Source organism: Cyclopterus lumpus, chromosome 17 (assembly GCF_009769545.1).
Source record: "Cyclopterus lumpus isolate fCycLum1 chromosome 17, fCycLum1.pri, whole genome shotgun sequence".
NCBI classification, from domain to species: domain Eukaryota; kingdom Metazoa; phylum Chordata; class Actinopteri; order Perciformes; family Cyclopteridae; genus Cyclopterus; species Cyclopterus lumpus.
In genome coordinates this window covers 1,174,676-1,194,106 of record NC_046982.1, presented here as the reverse complement: position 1 = coordinate 1,194,106, position 19,431 = coordinate 1,174,676, and the positions used below count along the sequence as shown (strand labels likewise).

Below are 19,431 nucleotides of genomic sequence, written 5' to 3'. Positions count from 1 at the left end.
TGATGAAGGATGTTACATGAAAGGTATGCTGGTCAAATTTCCAATAACCCAAGTGGTTTACCTGCTGTCAAAGACTCAGCTGCCGGGGTTTTGTTCTCTTTCCCAGCCAGCTTCGCTGGAGCGACGGCGGCGTGAGTTTTACTGCTAAACAAGGTATTCTTAACAACAGTGGGTGAAGCAGTGGGGCTGGGAGATGGAGACTGGTCGGGTGTTGTGCCTTTCCGGTAGAAATGAGGGCTCCTTGATGGAGATTTCTCCTTTTTCTCCTCGATAGGAACCTCCTTCACCTCTAAAGGCTCATTATACTTCTGCCGTATGTAGTCCGGGCCTGAAATAACATAGAAGTAAAAAAAGTTAGATTTCACAAGGATCCCCTGCACTTTCTTTTCCAAAATAATTTGGATGACCGGGTGGATTATTCACAACCCTTTGATAATCTGACCACTTATACCCCTGCTGGCATTGTATTATAATTATAGGGTAGGATTGATCGCTGAAACTATGAAAATAATAACTTATTTTTTTTTCATCTCACTTTTACATATACAGTACATATCTAGATTTAGTTTTCCACTGCAGGATTTTTTGCTGATCTCCATAGCGACACAACGTGAAACTGTCATGACATCATAACCAACTGACAGCCCTCGCTGCCATCGTCAATTGTATTACATGGTTCTGCAGGCTGCCATTTAAAAGAAACATTTCAGTCAAGTGATACAAAAATGGCATCATGGCGCATGTACACGCTGCAGCCGTTAGCTTCCATGAATCAACGCTCCACGACCGACCAACCAGCCAGACCTGCAGGACCAAACACGAACTAGACTAGCCCAAGTATGAGAGCCGAGATGGAAGCGAAGCTAACCCAGGGAGGACCGGAGGCTACTCCACTACCCAGCATGCTCCTTTCTCTCTGATGTTGCAGAAAATGGTCATGACTATTGAGTCCACATCTTCACAGAGACCTGGATCCATCGTGGTCCAGGATCAAGCTGCTCTTGACGGGCAGACAGCAGGACAGAGAGCAGGACTCCAGGGGATGAGAGGAGGTGGACTCTGTGTCTACATCATGATGATCATGATGGGCAGACAGTCAGAGGTGATGGACAATGTTTTCCTCATGTTGAATTTTTAATGTGAAGATGTCGGCCATAGAAAGGAGTCAGCTGAGGTGGTTCATCTAGTCAGGATGCCTCCTGGACGCCTCCCATTAGAGGTTTTCCGGGCACGTCCAACTGGTAGGAGGCCCCGGGGAAGACCGAGGACACGCTGGAGGGATTATATCTCCCGGCTGGCCTTGGAACGCCTCGGGATCCCCCAGAATGAGCTGGAAAGTGCTGCGGGTGAGAGGGAAGCCTGGGTCGGCCTGCTGAACCTGCTGCCACCGCGACCCGACCCCGGATAAGAGGTGATAATGGATGGATGGATGGATGTCGGTCATATGATCTGACCAGAGAAATGTTTTTTGTTTTTACTGTTTACATTCATTATGATGCAAAAAAAACAGGATTGTACCACTGTTTTTGTGTTGCATAATGACAATAAATGATCCTTAAATAAGTGCTAATTGCTAACGCAGTAGGACGAAACTTAAGTTTTACTTTAGCACTCAAACTTTGAATTTCATCCAATAAACAAACTTATTTGAGTGCTGTATGTGGGGCATATGTCACTCAGAATGGCTCCTTGCTGCTCTATTGGCATCCTGTTACACCACCAATAAACTCATGTGTCACTAAACACTTTCCATTAGCAGGTGGCATTTACAGGCAAACAAGATCTTTGTCATCTGCTCCTGCACTTTAGCACTACACAACGTCAGCTCTTGGTGAATCCGTGATTATTGTTGCAATAACTAAATATGACATCAAAGGTTAATGATATTTTTTATCTCAGATTATTAAAGTTTTCTCCTGACAAAGAGACCATTTTATCAAGAGGAAAGAAGATAACAAGACAATAAATTACAAGTAACGTGTAATTGACGGGAAAGATATTCTTATCCCGCGACAATTAACTCTGAATCATGATGAATTACTACAAATCCCTTGAGTTCAGCCAATAATTTGTTTCATTTGCATCAATGCAGCCCTCTTTCAAAAGGTGCAGCGAATCACAGCATTTGGGAAAATTATCAGACCCTCTCCATGATTTATTATTTATATCACTGCTTTCTGCAATGTTAATTGTGAACATTAAAGCCATGTCTTTATCATCAACATCAAATCATGTGCCCCATGTATAACTTCAAAAACAAAGCTCATGGGACAATCATTTCTATATTCTACTGCTTTCTGTCACATCAATGGCAACATGAAAGGTCGTCTTTCAATGTCTTTAGTACCTGGCTGGTGGAAGCCCGGAGAGAGCTCTCTGGCCACAGCTCTAGCAATGTCAGAGTTCTGACTGGCTGACCGGGCCGCCTGGTCTGCAGCTTCTGCTTTGGCCCGGGCATGGGAAGTCCTGCGAATAAGACACACATATAGTATGCAGAGAGTTTAGCATCCAATAAGTAACCAACCTTCTTGCGCAGTGTAGTTGCCCCTATTTTTCTAAACCACATGCTATATATGCATACACACAGATATAGCTTTTTAACCTAGTTACCACCTCCCTTTTGCCTGTGACTAAGAAAGACTTCACACTGGTACGTTCTAGAAAGTAAACATTAGTCCCCTCTCAGACATCCACGCCAGGGCTGGTAGAGGTGCAGTGTGAATCATATAAGGGTTAGTTAGGTTAACCCTGGGTTAATGTGTGTGAAAAGGGGATTAAGTCATAATAGGGATGCAATAGGGCTGCAACTACTGGTTATTTTTTTTCATTGAGTCTAGGATAGGATTACATCCACATATTTCTAAAAATAAAGCATACATATACTCTCTTAGCGTTTCTGTAAAATTCACGAAAAACGCCTATCCAGACGTATCCAAAGTACATTGAAAGCTGTAGGAGAACCATTTGGAGTAAATGCGGGTTTTGGTCTCTTTTGAAAGTTAACACTCTGAAGTGTTTCCCCCCAACAGTCAGAATCACTTTAAGTGCTGCTGACATTGAGTAATATAAGTTGGCACACACATAAGTACAAGATTTTCTATTTTCTCCTAAATATTTTTGTGAAATAGATGCCTGCAGATGATTATAGCTGTGACTTATGGTCTGGAAAACACAATGGGAGCATAGCATAAAGCCTCACCTAGTCCAAGTAAAAAGTAGATGATGAAGATTTTACACATGTTTTACTAAGTTGACTAAGTTTTTACTTTAGGCGTTTTTCCAATAAAGGCCATTTGGAGACTCCATTTTAGGCCCTAATGAAAGGTGAAACAGAGGTATCATATACACATTCACTATTGCTGACACAAAGGAACTGAAGCATAAACACTTTATTGTGTTTTTTCCCCGAATTGAAATCAAATTGTGTGCAAAATGAACCAAAATCGACCGCTTGTCATCTTGCTCCTATTGGCTTACATTTGGTGTCAATCGAAAGGTTAGAGTCGAACGAACGGTTTGATATCCGGGTTGTAAATGTTCGCGGCAGAGAACGGCTTTTACAGCTACTTTTCTGAAATATTTTGTCATATCTGCCGGCTGATTTGAAATGATGCAACGGCAGTTTGTGGATATTTATGGATGTAATCACGTGTTTTGGACAACAACATTTACTGAATTGGATCGTTTGGACCTTTCTACGACGTAACAAGACCGTTTTTATTGGAATGTGATGACCTGTGGCTCAAAACGAAGCTTCATCGGTGAGTCGGCTTGATTTTGCAAACGTTTGTTTGTTTGTTGTTGTCTGACAAAAACATTCCCTGTAGCTGCTGTGGTGGTCCGATCTTGAAATGGATAGTTAGAATCACAAGAATCGTAGGTTTCCTGAAACATGCGACACTAGTACCTAACTATAAATAGATGGACGGTGAACGGTACGATCTCCAGCGCACAGTTGGCGGGAACATTAAGAGGTTATGAGTTTGTGCATCGGATAAACATATTAAAATAGCTATTATTATTTTGTATCAACTGGGCTTAAACGGGCCAACGGTATGTATACAAAACAATTAAAACAGTGTGGGTAATTTTCTTATTCTATATTATTTTCAGCTGCAGGTTGTGTTTTTTTTTGGCTTCTTGCTTTATTTATTTTTTGTTCAGTGACTAAAATCTGCTACTGGTACCCTCAATCACACTGAGGAGCACATTAATCACACTGAGGAGAGCATTAATCAATCATCCCATGGTGCATTATCCACTCAGTAATAGTGAGACAGTGAAGAGTAGAGTCGGTACTGCCAGTTCCCTGACTAGTACTGCTCTGTTAGAGATACAAGAGGGAAATATATACATGTCTACATTTGAAAACCCAGATGTAGAGGTAGCAGAACCTCTAGAGAAAATGTAAGGTTACAGGAAACTTGATTTTTAGAAAGCCTATCTTGCACATCTATATTGAACTACACGCAAAGTACTGTGTGAGGCATTTGATGTCACTGGAATCATCAAATAACGACTAAAAAGAACCCACTGTTTTCTCATGAAAGTCCAGACTCCAGGGACAATATTCACAAATATACAATATACAAATAAATAAACCCACACTAGAATTACCGCCTCCAGGTTGTATGCTTCTGCCAACCAGTCAAGTTACATAATACATCCATGTCCGTCCAAAATATCTTCACTTAATCATTTTATCCAATGAGACATTTGTGTAAAAGCAGTCCTAATTAGCACACCAATTCTTGAGTTATGGCCAAAAACACGTTTCCCGAGTGACCTATGACCATGAAAATCCATTTCAAAATGTAAAGAAGTTTCCTCCCGGTGTTTGTTGGCTATCACGTTTAGGAGAATTATTATTATTACTAGGGTCCGAGCGACTGACCCATTGGGCCTGCATCCTTCGCCATGCCTCCCTTGCCTCAATGGCCTGGTCTCCTGCCCCATTGGGCCTGCATCCTTCGCCATGCCTCCCTCCTGCCTAATGGGCCAGCCTCCTGCCTCTGTCGCCCTGCCTCCTGCCATGGCCCTGCTGATCCCCCTCCTTGCTACCTCCTTCTGTTTACATGTATGTGGTTATCTGGATCGTGGTCCATGCCTACTAATTATTCATACATTTCTGTCATAATCATTGAATGTGTTGTAACTCTGTAACGCTGTTCATCTGTACACATGACATCTATTGCTTCTGTCCATCCGGAGAGAGGGATCCTCCTCGGTTGCTCTCCTGAAGGTTTCTTCCCTTTTTTCCCCGTGAAAGTTTTTTTTCAGTTTTTTGGGAGTTTTTCCTAATTCGATGTGAGGTCCTGGGACAGGAATGTCGTATGCGTACAGATTGTCAAGCCCTCTGAGGTAAATTTGTAATTTGAGATTCTGGGCTATACAAAATACACTGAATTGAATAGAGACCTCATAGTACCATTATACCCCACTAGAGAGCTCGTAGTACCATATTATCCCACTAGAAAGCTTACAGTACCATGTTACCCCACTATGCGCTCACTAAATGAGTGGCCACTTAGACTTAAGACTTTCCTCTTTGATGGAAGTTATAGTATGCTGCTAGAGGCCTAGACTGCTGGGGGACATCTTCGGATACACTGAGCTCCTCTCTCTATCTCCTTTTGTATGAATTCATGCACCATTAATGCACATTACTAACATTGCTCTTTTTCTGGGGTGTTTGTGCTTTCTCTCCTCACAGGTTTACATGGACCCTGGTCCTGCCCAACACCTGCTGCCATTATTATTATTATTAGTTGCATTGTTATTAGTATTGCCAATACCATTACTGCTTTTATTATTATTATTCTACGGTGTCCACTGTTGCTGTTATATTTGGTAGTTGGAACTTTTCATCATGCCTACTACTCTCATTATATAAATCATTTCTGTCCTATTCATTGAATGTGTTGTAACTCTGTTATGTTGTTCATTCTGTACACATGACATCTATTGTACTCCTGTCCATCCTAATCTAGGGATCCTCCTCTGTTGCTCTGCTGAAGGTTTCTTCTATTTTTCTCCCCGTTAAAGGTTTTTCTGGCGGAGTTTTTCCTGAACAGATGTCGTATGTGTACAGATTTAGCCCTCTGAGGCACATTTGTAATTTTGGGCTATACAAAATAAATGTAATTTAATTATTGGCCATAGTACTATTTAGTGAAATCAATTTGAAATCAACGTAGAGCCACAAACAAACCAGGAAGGCCCCAGTCCAAAGGTCAGCCATGTCATCAGAGTTCTTCCACACTGACCAAGGAGAATACCAGATACAGTACACTACTGAGTGACCCCGTGTGTGTGTGCGTGTGTTTGTGTGAGTGTGTGTGAGTGTGTGCGTGCGTGTAGCTGGGGGGTATGTCAGCTGTTTAATAGCATCGCCCTCCTTGGCCTTATTTAGACAAGCACTACTTCTGACGCACATACATAGATACACACACACACATACACAAACACACACGCTGCAATCTGGCCAAGAATGTGCCTACTTGCTTCTCTCCCTCTCCCTCCAGCCCACACACCTACTCTCTTGACCTCTCTCTCTATTTTCTCACTCTCCCCCCCAACCCTCTCTCACTGCTGTTGCTCTCCTCTATGTCTCAATTCAACTAGTGCAGTGCCCCGGAAGTGCTGCTTGCATAGAACCGCTCGTTGACTGAAGGAGAGTTTGGTCGTCACGTTAAACCATCCAGCAGCCGCAGTGAACCGCAGTCGATGAGCCGCGGCCTTTAGAGTCGTTGAGGAAAATGGTAGCTTAAACATGGCCCAGAAACTAAGCTTTCTGAGATGATCTTACGTGGGACATTTTACCTGGAGATGGCGATCTCTACTTTGGTTCTGGCAATAGCTGCTGCCCTCACTGCTCCCTCGATGGCTCGGTCCACCTTCTGTTTGGTCTTGTTGTTCCTCAGCGGGATCAGCTGCTTCCTGATGCCCCGGGACAGAACGTTGTTCTTGTACTTCCCCTCTTCCTTGGTGCCTTCGGGAAAGATGGTGCAGCCGTAGCCATGGCGCTTATTGTTCAGCCACTCGCCTTCGTACTTCATGCCGTTGGAGCGCTCCGAGACACCAAAGCCGCTGCGCTTGTCATTCTTCCACTCGCCCATGTAGGACTCAGTGGTGGTGGCGTCCACGTTGTCCTCCAGAGGCAGGTAGTCATCGCCGAGGTCTCCGTCTCCAAAGCTGATGGTGGAGTTGGCGTCGCTTGAACTGATGCGGCTCATGTTGGTGTCACTGTGTGCTGAGCTGCGCTTACTCGAAATCGACGAGCGCGAGTCTGACTTGCGCAAACGCTGGAGACTCCCGAAGAGGGAGCCACGGCGGAAAAGACCCTTCTTCTTCTCGGAACCTTCTCCGTCTGAGTGGAAGTTGAGTACAAAGCCGCCGCGTGTACCGGCAGGGCTGTCTGACAGGCTGTCTCGCAGTACCGTACCGTTACTCTGCTCACTGCGGAGGGAAGACAGCGAGGTTCGGAGAGGGGAGCGAATGACAGAGGCCATGCCGTATGGAACACTTTGACGCACGCCATAGCCATGACGCATCCCACCGGTCCACTGACCCTGGTACGTACCTACAACGAGAACAGAGGGAGAAAGACGACAGTGAGGGAACTGTAAAATACAGATATTTAAAAAGAGAGAGAGGAATAAGTAACAGAATCACAAATACACAACAGAAGTCATTGAACAGAAGCATCCATGGAATCAGGGCTGGAGCGACGAATCGAGTTCATTGACAAAAACAACCAGGCAACAATAGAACAAAGTTAAAAACAGTTACACTCAAGACCGATAGGTAAAGTTGTGTTGAGTTTTATTGTGTGTTGTTAAATGTTGCTAGTGTGTTCTGCACCATTTTTTCCAAAGAGGTCAATTTACATTGAATGTGTTGATCGAAGATTTAACAGTTTCCGTCCATTATGGTGACACGCTTAAAATAAGTCTTTATCAATGCTATTTTTCAGCACGCATTTGACTGCGTATTGGATTAAAGTTCAAGATTTGCTAGTAAACAAATATAATGTGTATTGGGAGAAGCAGACTTCTCAATGAAATCGAATATAATCTGATAATATTTAACCGATTTTCAATGCATTTGGTTTGTTATAAACATGTGAAATTGAACATGATACTTTTTACTCGTTATAATGTAATTACTAGGGACAAATCAGTTCTGGCAAAACATGAACCATCTAAATAGCCAGAACTTGTTCTGGGACATGCAGGCTCCGATATATGAACAGCAAGTGTTAAGTAATATAGAATTTCAGCTTTTGTGAGTTTTACACCAAAAAAAAAAAATTTCTTCATCTATTGTATTAGGTATTAAATAATATTATAGTATTGTATTTTATACACAACAATATTGGATGATAATATGGTATATTGTATTACTTGAATAAAAGGGTTAACTATTAATGGTGGACGTTATGGTTATTATTTATTGTATCACACAAATGTTAACTTCACCTCTGATAACCACATGCAGGCCAGATCCACTTGATCATAAACATTCAAACCATCAGTGTTATTTGTGCTGTGAGCCTGAGCTATTATATAAGCACCCTTTCAGTTATTGAAGATATAAGCCGACTCAAATTGGAAATCAAATTCAGCTCAATATTTCATCAGCACAGCCCTCGACCCTGGAGCACGAAAGAGAGACTGTTTGCTTGTGTGTCAATAGTTTTCAATCATATATTGTCCTCCTTGTGATATATATTATTTAGTTTACCTAGACTGTAGTTTGTGAATGACTCTTCAGTCATCCACCCGCTGTTTAGTCTCTGTCGTATGCATTTAATGTGTTTATGTAACTCTGTAACTCTGTTCATCTGGTCACATGACATCTATTCATCTGTCCATCCGGGGAGAGGGATCCTCCTCTGTTGCTCTCCTGAAGGTTTCTTCCCTTTTTTCCCTGTCAAAGGTTATTTTTGGGGAGTTTTTCCTGATCCGATGTGAGGTCAAAGGTCAGGGATGTCGTATGTGTACAGATTGTAAAGCCCTCTGAGGATAATTTGTGATTTTGAGCTATACAAAATTAATTTTAAACCATGAGGCGATAAATGATTATTCCGATTTTGACTTTTCCGATCGCTCCTGACCGGGCTGAAGATTTCCATCCAGTCTTAGAGGTAGGAAGCCTTGTCGCCTTGTTGGTGCAACCAGCACCCGGAAACTGAGGAGCATTTTCCACCATTTGCTGATGTTGATCGATTCATCGTGAGCTTGAAAATAAAATGACAGTGCAAAGGCTATTCCTGCCAGTGAAGCTGTACTTACACTTCTGTGTTCAGGGGACAACTAACAGACAACATGCTCAAACACTGAGGAAGCTATCTGGAAGATGTTCTTACATGGCTGTTGAATCTATTGCCGCTTCAGGTAACATAATGGGGAAAGTATTGCAATATCCATATATTTGCAAGACAATGAACGGGGTGTTACTAGAAGAAGACCTGCTGCAGCTTCACATTAAAAACATTTAACTGGAGACTTTTATTATGAAGTTGTCACAGAAGGGATGATGGAAAATGTCAATTATTGCCTGACTGCTTTATTTAAAGACAATAATTCTGCCACCATAATCCGGTCCGTCGTATGAAACCGCATTTGCCACACTCTTAGCAAAACGGAAGTAAGAGTCTTCAAAATCTGCACTATGACATATTTCTAACTGGAACAGAATATTTGAACGGATAACAGTAACAAGAGGGTTTTAAATCAAATCATTCGCATTTGATTGGACCGCTAAAAGGTGGGCGGGGTCAGAATGTAGTGCGATACTTTGCTAAAAGGTGCAGATTGATTGATGGATGGACGTCATGATATTTTAGGTTGGTACCAGCAAGCACTCTAATATTTAGTTTTACAGGAAGAAAAGATCATTGGATTTTATTAGGAAAATACGAAGATATACCTCTCATAATTGATCAAAAGGTGCACAATAATACCTACGTGTGATCTAAAAGGAGTAAAAATGTTTTCTTGAGAACCCCTTATCTCTAAGTACTTTGTAGGACTACCAGTGTATAACTGCTAGTGCTGATTGTACTGCCTGAGGGTCCTCTATGTACTCTGTATTGTTCAGCATTTTTGGGGGGTTTGTTTGAGTTTCCTCATTTGTTTAAACGCTCTGTTTCATTGGGCGTTCGTCATTATGTCTGCTGTCTGGAGCCCTGCAGCAGCAACATCCCGATAGGCCTGCCTATAGTTCTGCTACATTATCCAGGACCCCCCTGTGTTTCTATTTTCATTTAAATATGTCTCACCAAAAACACCATTTTACAGGATTACATTAGAACAAACATGATTACATTGTAATTTATCCAAGTCATTTTGTAATAATGTTTTTGTAATTTTTGGAGCTTGAACGCAACTTAATGGAACTGAATGGAACCTCCGTTGAAGTTAGCAGTTTACTCCTTAACAGCAGGACTGTGATAGGGAGAGGCCTGTGGTTGGCAGAAGAGCCGTTAACTGTGATTCTTTTACGATGTAACGTTACATCCATCTGGATCTAAATAACGATTCCATGATCAGCGAACTAGTATAATCGGTGCAAAGTGAATACATGGATACATATCATCTTTTAGATACACACCTTTATTTCTAAATTACCATGGCACGTCTGTGTCGCCATTTGTCGTCCAAGTGCACCTCCTTCCTACAGAGCCCGGTAATAAAGTTAACTCATATTTTAGATTGCTCTCTGTGAGTTGATAAATGGAACGGATTGTGCTTGTTGCAGACTCTAATAATTATATTGTGATCTTTTACACCCCTCCTACGGGAGAGACCCAGTGTGCACAGTACCAAGTCCCCGTGATGGGAACACCGTAATGGAACGTGTCATTATTTATTAATTCCACCTTTTTTCCTGATTCCGTTATGTAAAACCTCCGGTAGCGCCACCAAAACCCCACATTGTACTGTGAACTGTGCTGCATTGCAATAACATGTCAGCTGTACTCTGCTAGTTGCAAGGCTAGACAACTTAGATGTAAATTGCACAATGGACAATTTAGACAGGGAGGAAAGCCAAACAGAAACTAATAAGAAAGATCTGTGAGATAAGACGTTCTTAATGATTAATTGTGTCATAATTGCCTCTATAAGCTGTGTTGACTGTGTTGTTAAGCAGCCCAAACTATGCTATCTAACTACCTGTTGATGTTCGAAGACCTATATCTGTGTCTTTCACTAATGGAGCTCTAGCGCAAGTTCAGACAGGAAGACCAGACCCCTCAGCCCGCCATCTATTCCTCACATTCCTGCCAATCATTCCTCAGCATGCTCACTCATTGTTTACTTGCTGTCATCGTCCTGCACCGTCAATCATGACACCAGCTGCGCAGATCAGCTGATCCCCTCTATCCAATAAGCACACGGAAACAATGACACGGCTAGCCAATCATCTTGCTGCTGTCTCATTTAAACATGACTGTCTCCCTACCTTCAGTTCTTTCATGCTGCTGTTACGCACCCCTCCACCTCCCCATCTCTGCCCAGATCTATCTCGTTGCTGATCGGGGCGTCGGCCCTCAATTGCAAATCTCCCCGCAGAGTCCAAGTGCCAAAGACTCTGAGACTTCATCATTTCATATCATCCGTTAACAATAACATGCATCCTTTCTTTATCTAACTGGTCTCTCCCTGATTGAACTATGTTTGCCTCAAGTCTCTCCCACCGCACCCCCATAAGGAAGCACGCTCCTCAGCTTGTCTGCCTTATTATATCGGCCTCTAGCGTGGCCATCAAGTCAAAACAAATTGCAATAATGAGAGTGCTTGCAAGTTTGGTTATACATTGTGAAATGTGCAACTAACTACATATTTTGGTCACAAATCATCAAATTCAACAATGGATCACATGGCTAAATGTATGTGAAAGGTGCCATTAGTGTAAACAAACCCACTGATAATTCTCCAACTCTGCAGCACCCTTCAGCACTACTGAGTCACAGCTGCGTTTATGTCATTGTTTTAGTTTCACTAACAAAAGGTTATTGGCTTTGGTTCAGATCATTTGCCAAATGCACAACAGATGACCAATCGGATTGTATAAAAAATGGAATGAAATCAAATATATTGTAATATTGTGGTGTACTGGTGTACAGTTGTGACGAAATGGATAAAGTGTATTTTAGACAGACTAAGATAAATATATACTGCGCTGTGTAAAGGTATGATCAGGAGGTAGAAGAATCTATGCAGTGTGAATAAAGTGTCATAGTGGTGAGATCGAGAACTCAAGACTTCAACTCACGACTCACATCAACCTGATTTCCAGCAGCAGCTGTTTTGAGAGAAAAAACTCTAAAAGGCCAACATCCACTACCTACTCTGATACACTGTTCACTACCTGATCAGGTACACCGTTCACTACCTACTCTGATACACTGTTCACTACCTGATCAGATACACTGTTCACTACCTACTCTGATACACTGTTCACTACCTGATCAGGTACACCGTTCACTACCTACTCTGATACACTGTTCACTACCTGATCAGATACACTGTTCACTACCTACTCTGATACACTGTTCACTACCTGATCAGGTACACTGTTCACTACCTACTCTGATACACCGTTCACTACCTGATCAGGTACACCGTTCACTACCTGATCAGGTACACTGTTCACTACCTACTCTGATACACCGTTCACTACCTGATCAGGTACACCGTTCACTACCTACTCTGATACACTGTTCACTACCTGATCAGGTACACTGTTCACTTCCTGATCAGGTACACTGTTCACTTCGTGATTTAGGTGCACTGTTCACTTCCTGATCAGGTACACTGTTCACTTCCTGATCAGGTACACTGTTCACTTCCTGATTTAGGTGCACTGTTCACTTCCTGATCAGGTACACTGTTCACTACCTGATCAGGTACACTGTTCACTTCCTGAATTAGGTACACTGTTCACAACCTACTCTGATACACTGTTCACTAACTGCTAAGGTACACCGTTCACTACCTGATCAGGTACACTGTTCACTACCTGATCAGATACACTGTTCACTACCTAATCTGATACTGTTCACTACCTGATCAGATACACTGTTCACTACCTAATCTGATACTGTTCACTACCTGATCAGGTACACTGTTCACTACCTACTCTGATACTGTTCACTACCTGATCAGGTACTCTGTTCACTACCTGATCAGGTACACTGTTCACTACCTGATCAGATACACTGTTCACTACCTACTCTGATACACTGTTCACTAACTGCCAAGGTACACTGTACACTTCCTGATCAGGTACACTGTTCACTTCCTGATTTAGGTACACTGTTCAGTTCTTGATCAGGTACACCGTTCACTACCTGATCAGATACACTGTTCACTACCTACTCTGATACACTGTTCACTACCTGATCAGGTACACTGTTCACTTCCTGATTTAGGTGCACTGTTCACTTCCTGATCAGGTACACTGTTCACTTCCTGATTTAGGTACACTGTTCAGTTCCTGATCAGGTACACCGTTCACTACCTGATCAGATACACTGTTCACTACCTACTCTATACACTGTTCACTAACTGCCAAGGTACACTGTACACTACCTGATCAGGTACTCTGTTCAGTTCCTGATCAGGTACACTGTTCACTACCCGATCAGGTACACCGTTCACTACCTGATCAGATACACTGTTCACTACCTCATCAGGTACACCGTTCACTACCTCATCAGGTACACTGTTCACTACCTACTCTGATACACTGTTCACTACCTCATCAGGTACACTGTTCACTACCTACTCTGATACACTGTTCACTACCTGATCAGGTACACTGTTCACTACCTGATCAGGTACACTGTTCACTACCTACTCTGATAATGTTCACTACCTACTCTGATACACTGTTCACTACCTGCTAAGGTACACCGTACACTCCCTGATCAGGTACACCGTACACTCCCTGATCAGGTACACTGTTCACTACCTGATCAGGTACAATGTTCACTACCTACTCTGATACTGTTCACTACCTACTCTGATACACTGTTCACTACCTGCTAAGGTACACCATACACTCCCTGATCAGGTACATTGTACACTACCTACTCTGATACTGTTCACTACCTGCTAAGGTACACCGTACACTCACTGATCAGGTACACTGTACACTCCCTGATCAGCTACACTGTTCACTACCTGATCAGGTACTCTGTTCACTACCTGATCAGGTATACTGTTCACTACCTGATCAGGTATACTGTTCACTACTTGATCAGGTACTCTGTTCACTACCTGATCAGGTACTCTGTTCACTACCTGATCAGGTACTCTGTTCACTACCTGATCAGGTACACTGTTCACTACCTCATCAGGTACACTGTTCACTACCTACTCTGATACACTGTTCACTACCTGATCAGGTACTCTGTTCACTTCCTGATCAGGTACTCTGTTCACTTCCTGATCATGTGCTCTGTTCACTACCTGATCAGGTACTCTGTTCACTACCTGATCAGGTACTCTGTTCACTTCCTGATCATGTGCTCAGTTCACTACCTGATCAGGTACTCTGTTCACTACCTGATCAGGTACTCTGTTCACTTCCTGATCATGTGCTCTGTTCACTACCTGATCAGGTACTCTGTTCACTTCCTGATCATGTGCTCAGTTCACTACCTGATCAGGTACTCTGTTCACTTCCTGATCAGGTACTCTGTTCACTTCCTGATCATGTGCTCTGTTCACTACCTGATCAGGTACTCTGTTCACTACCTGATCAGGTACTCTGTTCAGTTCCTGATCAGGTACACTGTTCACTACCTCATCAGGTACACTGTTCACTACCTACTCTGATACACTGTTCACTACCTGATCAGGTACTCTGTTCAGTTCCTGATCAGGTACACTGTTCACTACCTCATCAGGTACACTGTTCACTACCTACTCTGATACACTGTTCACTACCTACTCCGATACTGTTCACTACCTACTCTGATACACTGTTCACTACCTGCTAAGGTACACCGTACACTCCCTGATCAGGTACACTGTTCACTACCTGATCAGGTACACTGTTCACTACCTCATCAGGTACACTGTTCACTACCTACTCTGATACACTGTTCACTACCTGATCAGGTACTCTGTTCAGTTCCTGATCAGGTACACCGTTCACTACCTGATCAGATACACTGTTCACTACCTACTCTGATACTGTTCACTACCTACTCTGATACACTGTTCACTACCTGCTAAGGTACACCATACACTCCCTGATCAGGTACATTGTACACTACCTACTCTGATACTGTTCACTACCTGCTAAGGTACACCGTACACTCACTGATCAGGTACACTGTACACTCCCTGATCAGCTACACTGTTCACTACCTGATCAGGTACTCTGTTCACTACCTGATCAGGTATACTGTTCACTACCTGATCAGGTATACTGTTCACTACTTGATCAGGTACTCTGTTCACTACCTGATCAGGTACTCTGTTCACTACCTGATCAGCTACACTGTTCACTACCTGATCAGGTACTCTGTTCACTTCCTGATCATGTGCTCTGTTCACTACCTGATCAGGTACTCTGTTCACTTCCTGATCATGTGCTCAGTTCACTACCTGATCAGGTACTCTGTTCACTTCCTGATCAGGTACTCTGTTCACTTCCTGATCATGTGCTCTGTTCACTACCTGATCAGGTACTCTGTTCACTACCTGATCAGGTACTCTGTTCAGTTCCTGATCAGGTACACTGTTCACTACCTACTCTGATACACTGTTCACTACCTGATCAGGTACTCTGTTCACTTCCTGATCATGTGCTCTGTTCACTACCTGATCAGGTACTCTGTTCACTACCTGATCAGGTACTCTGTTCACTTCCTGATCATGTGCTCTGTTCACTACCTGATCAGGTATACTGTTCACTACTTGATCAGGTACTCTGTTCACTACCTGATCAGGTACTCTGTTCACTTCCTGATCATGTGCTCTGTTCACTACCTGATCAGGTACTCTGTTCACTTCCTGATCATGTGCTCAGTTCACTACCTGATCAGGTACTCTGTTCACTTCCTGATCAGGTACTCTGTTCACTTCCTGATCATGTGCTCTGTTCACTACCTGATCAGGTACTCTGTTCACTACTTGATCAGGTACTCTGTTCACTTCCTGATCATGTGCTCAGTTCACTACCTGATCAGGTACTCTGTTCACTACCTGATCAGGTACTCCGTTCACTTCCTGATCATGTGCTCTGTTTACTACCTGATCAGGTACTCTGTTCACTTCCTGATCATGTGCTCAGTTCACTACCTGATCAGGTACTCTGTTCAGTTCCTGATCAGGTACACTGTTCACTACCTACTCTGATACACTGTTCACTACCTGATCAGGTACTCTGTTCAGTTCCTGATCAGGTACACTGTTCACTACCTCATCAGGTACACTGTTCACTACCTACTCTGATACACTGTTCACTACCTACTCCGATACTGTTCACTACCTACTCTGATACACTGTTCACTACCTGCTAAGGTACACCGTACACTCCCTGATCAGGTACACTGTTCACTACCTGATCAGGTACACTGTTCACTACCTCATCAGGTACACTGTTCACTACCTACTCTGATACACTGTTCACTACCTGATCAGGTACTCTGTTCAGTTCCTGATCAGGTACACCGTTCACTACCTGATCAGATACACTGTTCACTACCTACTCTGATACTGTTCACTACCTACTCTGATACTGTTCACTACCTACTCTGATACACTGTTCACTACCTGCTAAGGTACACCGTACACTCCCTGATCAGGTACACTGTTCACTACCTGATCAGGTACACTGTTCACTACCTACTCTGATACATTGTTCACTACCTGATCAGGTACACTGTTCACTACCTGATCAGGTACACTGTTCACTACCTACTCTGATACATTGTTCACTACATGATCAGGTACACTGTTCACTACCTACTCTGATACTGTTCACTACCTACTCTGATACACTGTTCACTACCTGCTAAGGTACACCGTAGACTTCCTGATCAGGTACACTGTACACTCCCTGATCAGCTACACTGCTCACTACCTGATCAGGTACTCTGTTCACTACCTGAACAGGTACTCTGTTCACTACCTGAACAGGTACTCTGTTCACTACCTGATCAGGTACTCTGTTCACTACCTGATCAGGTACTCTGTTCACTACCTGATCAGGTACTCTGTTCACTACCTGATCATGTGCTCTGTTCACTACCTGATCAGGTATACTGTTCACTACTTGATCAGGTACTCTGTTCACTACCTCATCAGGTACTCTGTTCACTACCTCATCAGGTACACTGTTCACTACCTGATCAGGTACACTGTTCACTATCTGATCAGGTGCACTATTCAATACCTGCTAAGGTACACCGTACACTACCTGATCAGGTATACTGTACACTACCTTATCAGGTACACTGTTCACTACCTGATCAGGTACACTGTTCACTACCTGATCATGTGCTCTGTTCACTACCTGCTAAGGTACATTGTTCACTACCTGCTAAGGTACACCGTACACTACCTGATCAGGTACACTGTTCACTACCTGATCAGGTACACTGTTCACTTCCTGATCATGTGCTCTGTTCACTTCCTGATCATGTGCTCTGTTCACTACGTGATCAGGTAATCTGTTCACTTCCTGATCAGGTACACTGTTCACTACTTGATCAGGTACATTGTTCAGTACCTCATCAGGTACACTGTTCACTACCTCATTAGGTACACTGTTCACTACCTGATCAGGTACACTGTTCACTACCTGATCATGTGATCTGTTCACTACCTGATCAGGTACACTGTTCACTACCTGATTAGGTATACTGTCCACTACCTGATCAGGTATACTGTCCACTACCTGATCAGGTACTCTGTTCACTACCTGATCAGGTACACTGTTCACTACCTGATCATGTGATCTGTTCACTACCTGATCATGTGCTCTGTTCACTACCTGATTAGGTATACTGTCCACTACCTGATCAGGTATACTGTCCACTACCTGATCAACAGTATACCGCAGACATACACAGTTAGAAACTAGCTGTTGAACATAGTGGAGCATTTAGCAATTAAAAAGAGACTGGTCCATTTCCAAGGAGTTGGAGGAGACCAAAACAGAGGTGAACGAGAGTGAATATTCATCATCATCGTCCGGTGGATACAAACACCACTCACATGAATGATAATGTTTCTCTGTACAACTGGATGTGTAAATTGGCAAATGTTTGCTAACACATTAGCCATGTGAACTACAAAGATGATAATTACTTAATGCTGTGTTAACAGCCTGTTTCTGTTGCTACCAAGAGGCCAAATGCAGGTTTAATAGATCTTTTAAAGTATCGATATATATTTAAAAAAATAGAATATTAATATCGGTACCTCAGAAATCCATAAAAGGTGACACAAAATAGACCAGACCTTGTCTGAAACACCATTTTGAATGTCTGTTGTTTCTGCCATCAATTATGGACAATGGCAGAATTTTCTGTGAGAGAAAAACCTTTTGGAAACGATGATCTATCTTTTTTCAATACATTTTGGCATTTGGAAATGTTTAGATCCCAATGGGAAACAATCCTACACAGCCACCACTGGAATCTAATTCTAGAAATGGTATAGTACTAATAATATTAGTGTAGCCTGATCTTTGTGCAGAAATACTAACTTTAAACAAATTGAACAGACTTGTTTTAAAATTGGAATTATAACGTTATGAATGAAGCTTGGTACTATTCGGTACTGCCCTAAGAGATCATCCATCCATCCATGACCGTGTAATAATTACTGTACTTACTTAAAACAGGATTCACTTTTTCTTTTTAATGTGGAATTATACAAAAATGCTCATCTATATTGTATTTGTATTGTGTACTTCCTGTAAATCCTACAATCTTTGTAGATTGCCTTGAAACTAAATCCCCGACTAACAAGACAACACACCCACAATCATAACCACATCTGTCTGTCTGTGCAAATTTGGACAGTTTTTCTGATTCTAAAAGCACCACCAGTCAGCGTTATTGGGTGATAAAACAGTAAGGAAAGCTCAGACTCTGGTCCTTATGGCTTCAGCTGGAGAATGTAAGAATGAGCTATTTTAAAAGATGGAAGTAACTTGAGACACCGGGTCTGTTGGCTACCCAAACATAACTCCAAGCAGCTATCTTGCGCAGTAGAATACACCTCCTCCACAGTGTTCAGTATTCTCTCAAAACAGAGCTCATCTGGGCAATTCACATGAAGTGAAAACCGGAAGCATTTTGGAGTAAACTCATTCATTAAGCGGCATTCTTGGTATAAAAAATGTTTTATCTCAGTGTCTGCTGGTCCCTGGTCCACTTGCCTGAATCTTCCACCG

General features: G+C 42.6%; 1 protein-coding gene across 1 annotated transcript in view; it reads right to left on the bottom strand.

Moving 5' to 3' along the window:
* The window catches only part of LOC117746733 (junctophilin-1-like), a 29,177-nt gene that overhangs the window by 4,988 nt on the left and 4,758 nt on the right, over positions 1-19,431 (bottom strand). The window contains exons 2-4 of the mRNA XM_034556035.1: positions 6,823-7,582; positions 2,348-2,466; positions 62-328 (exon numbers count right to left, since the gene is read on the bottom strand). Coding sequence (XP_034411926.1) covers positions 62-328; positions 2,348-2,466; positions 6,823-7,582 — 1,146 coding nt within the window. The remainder of the gene's footprint in view (positions 1-61; positions 329-2,347; positions 2,467-6,822; positions 7,583-19,431) is intronic.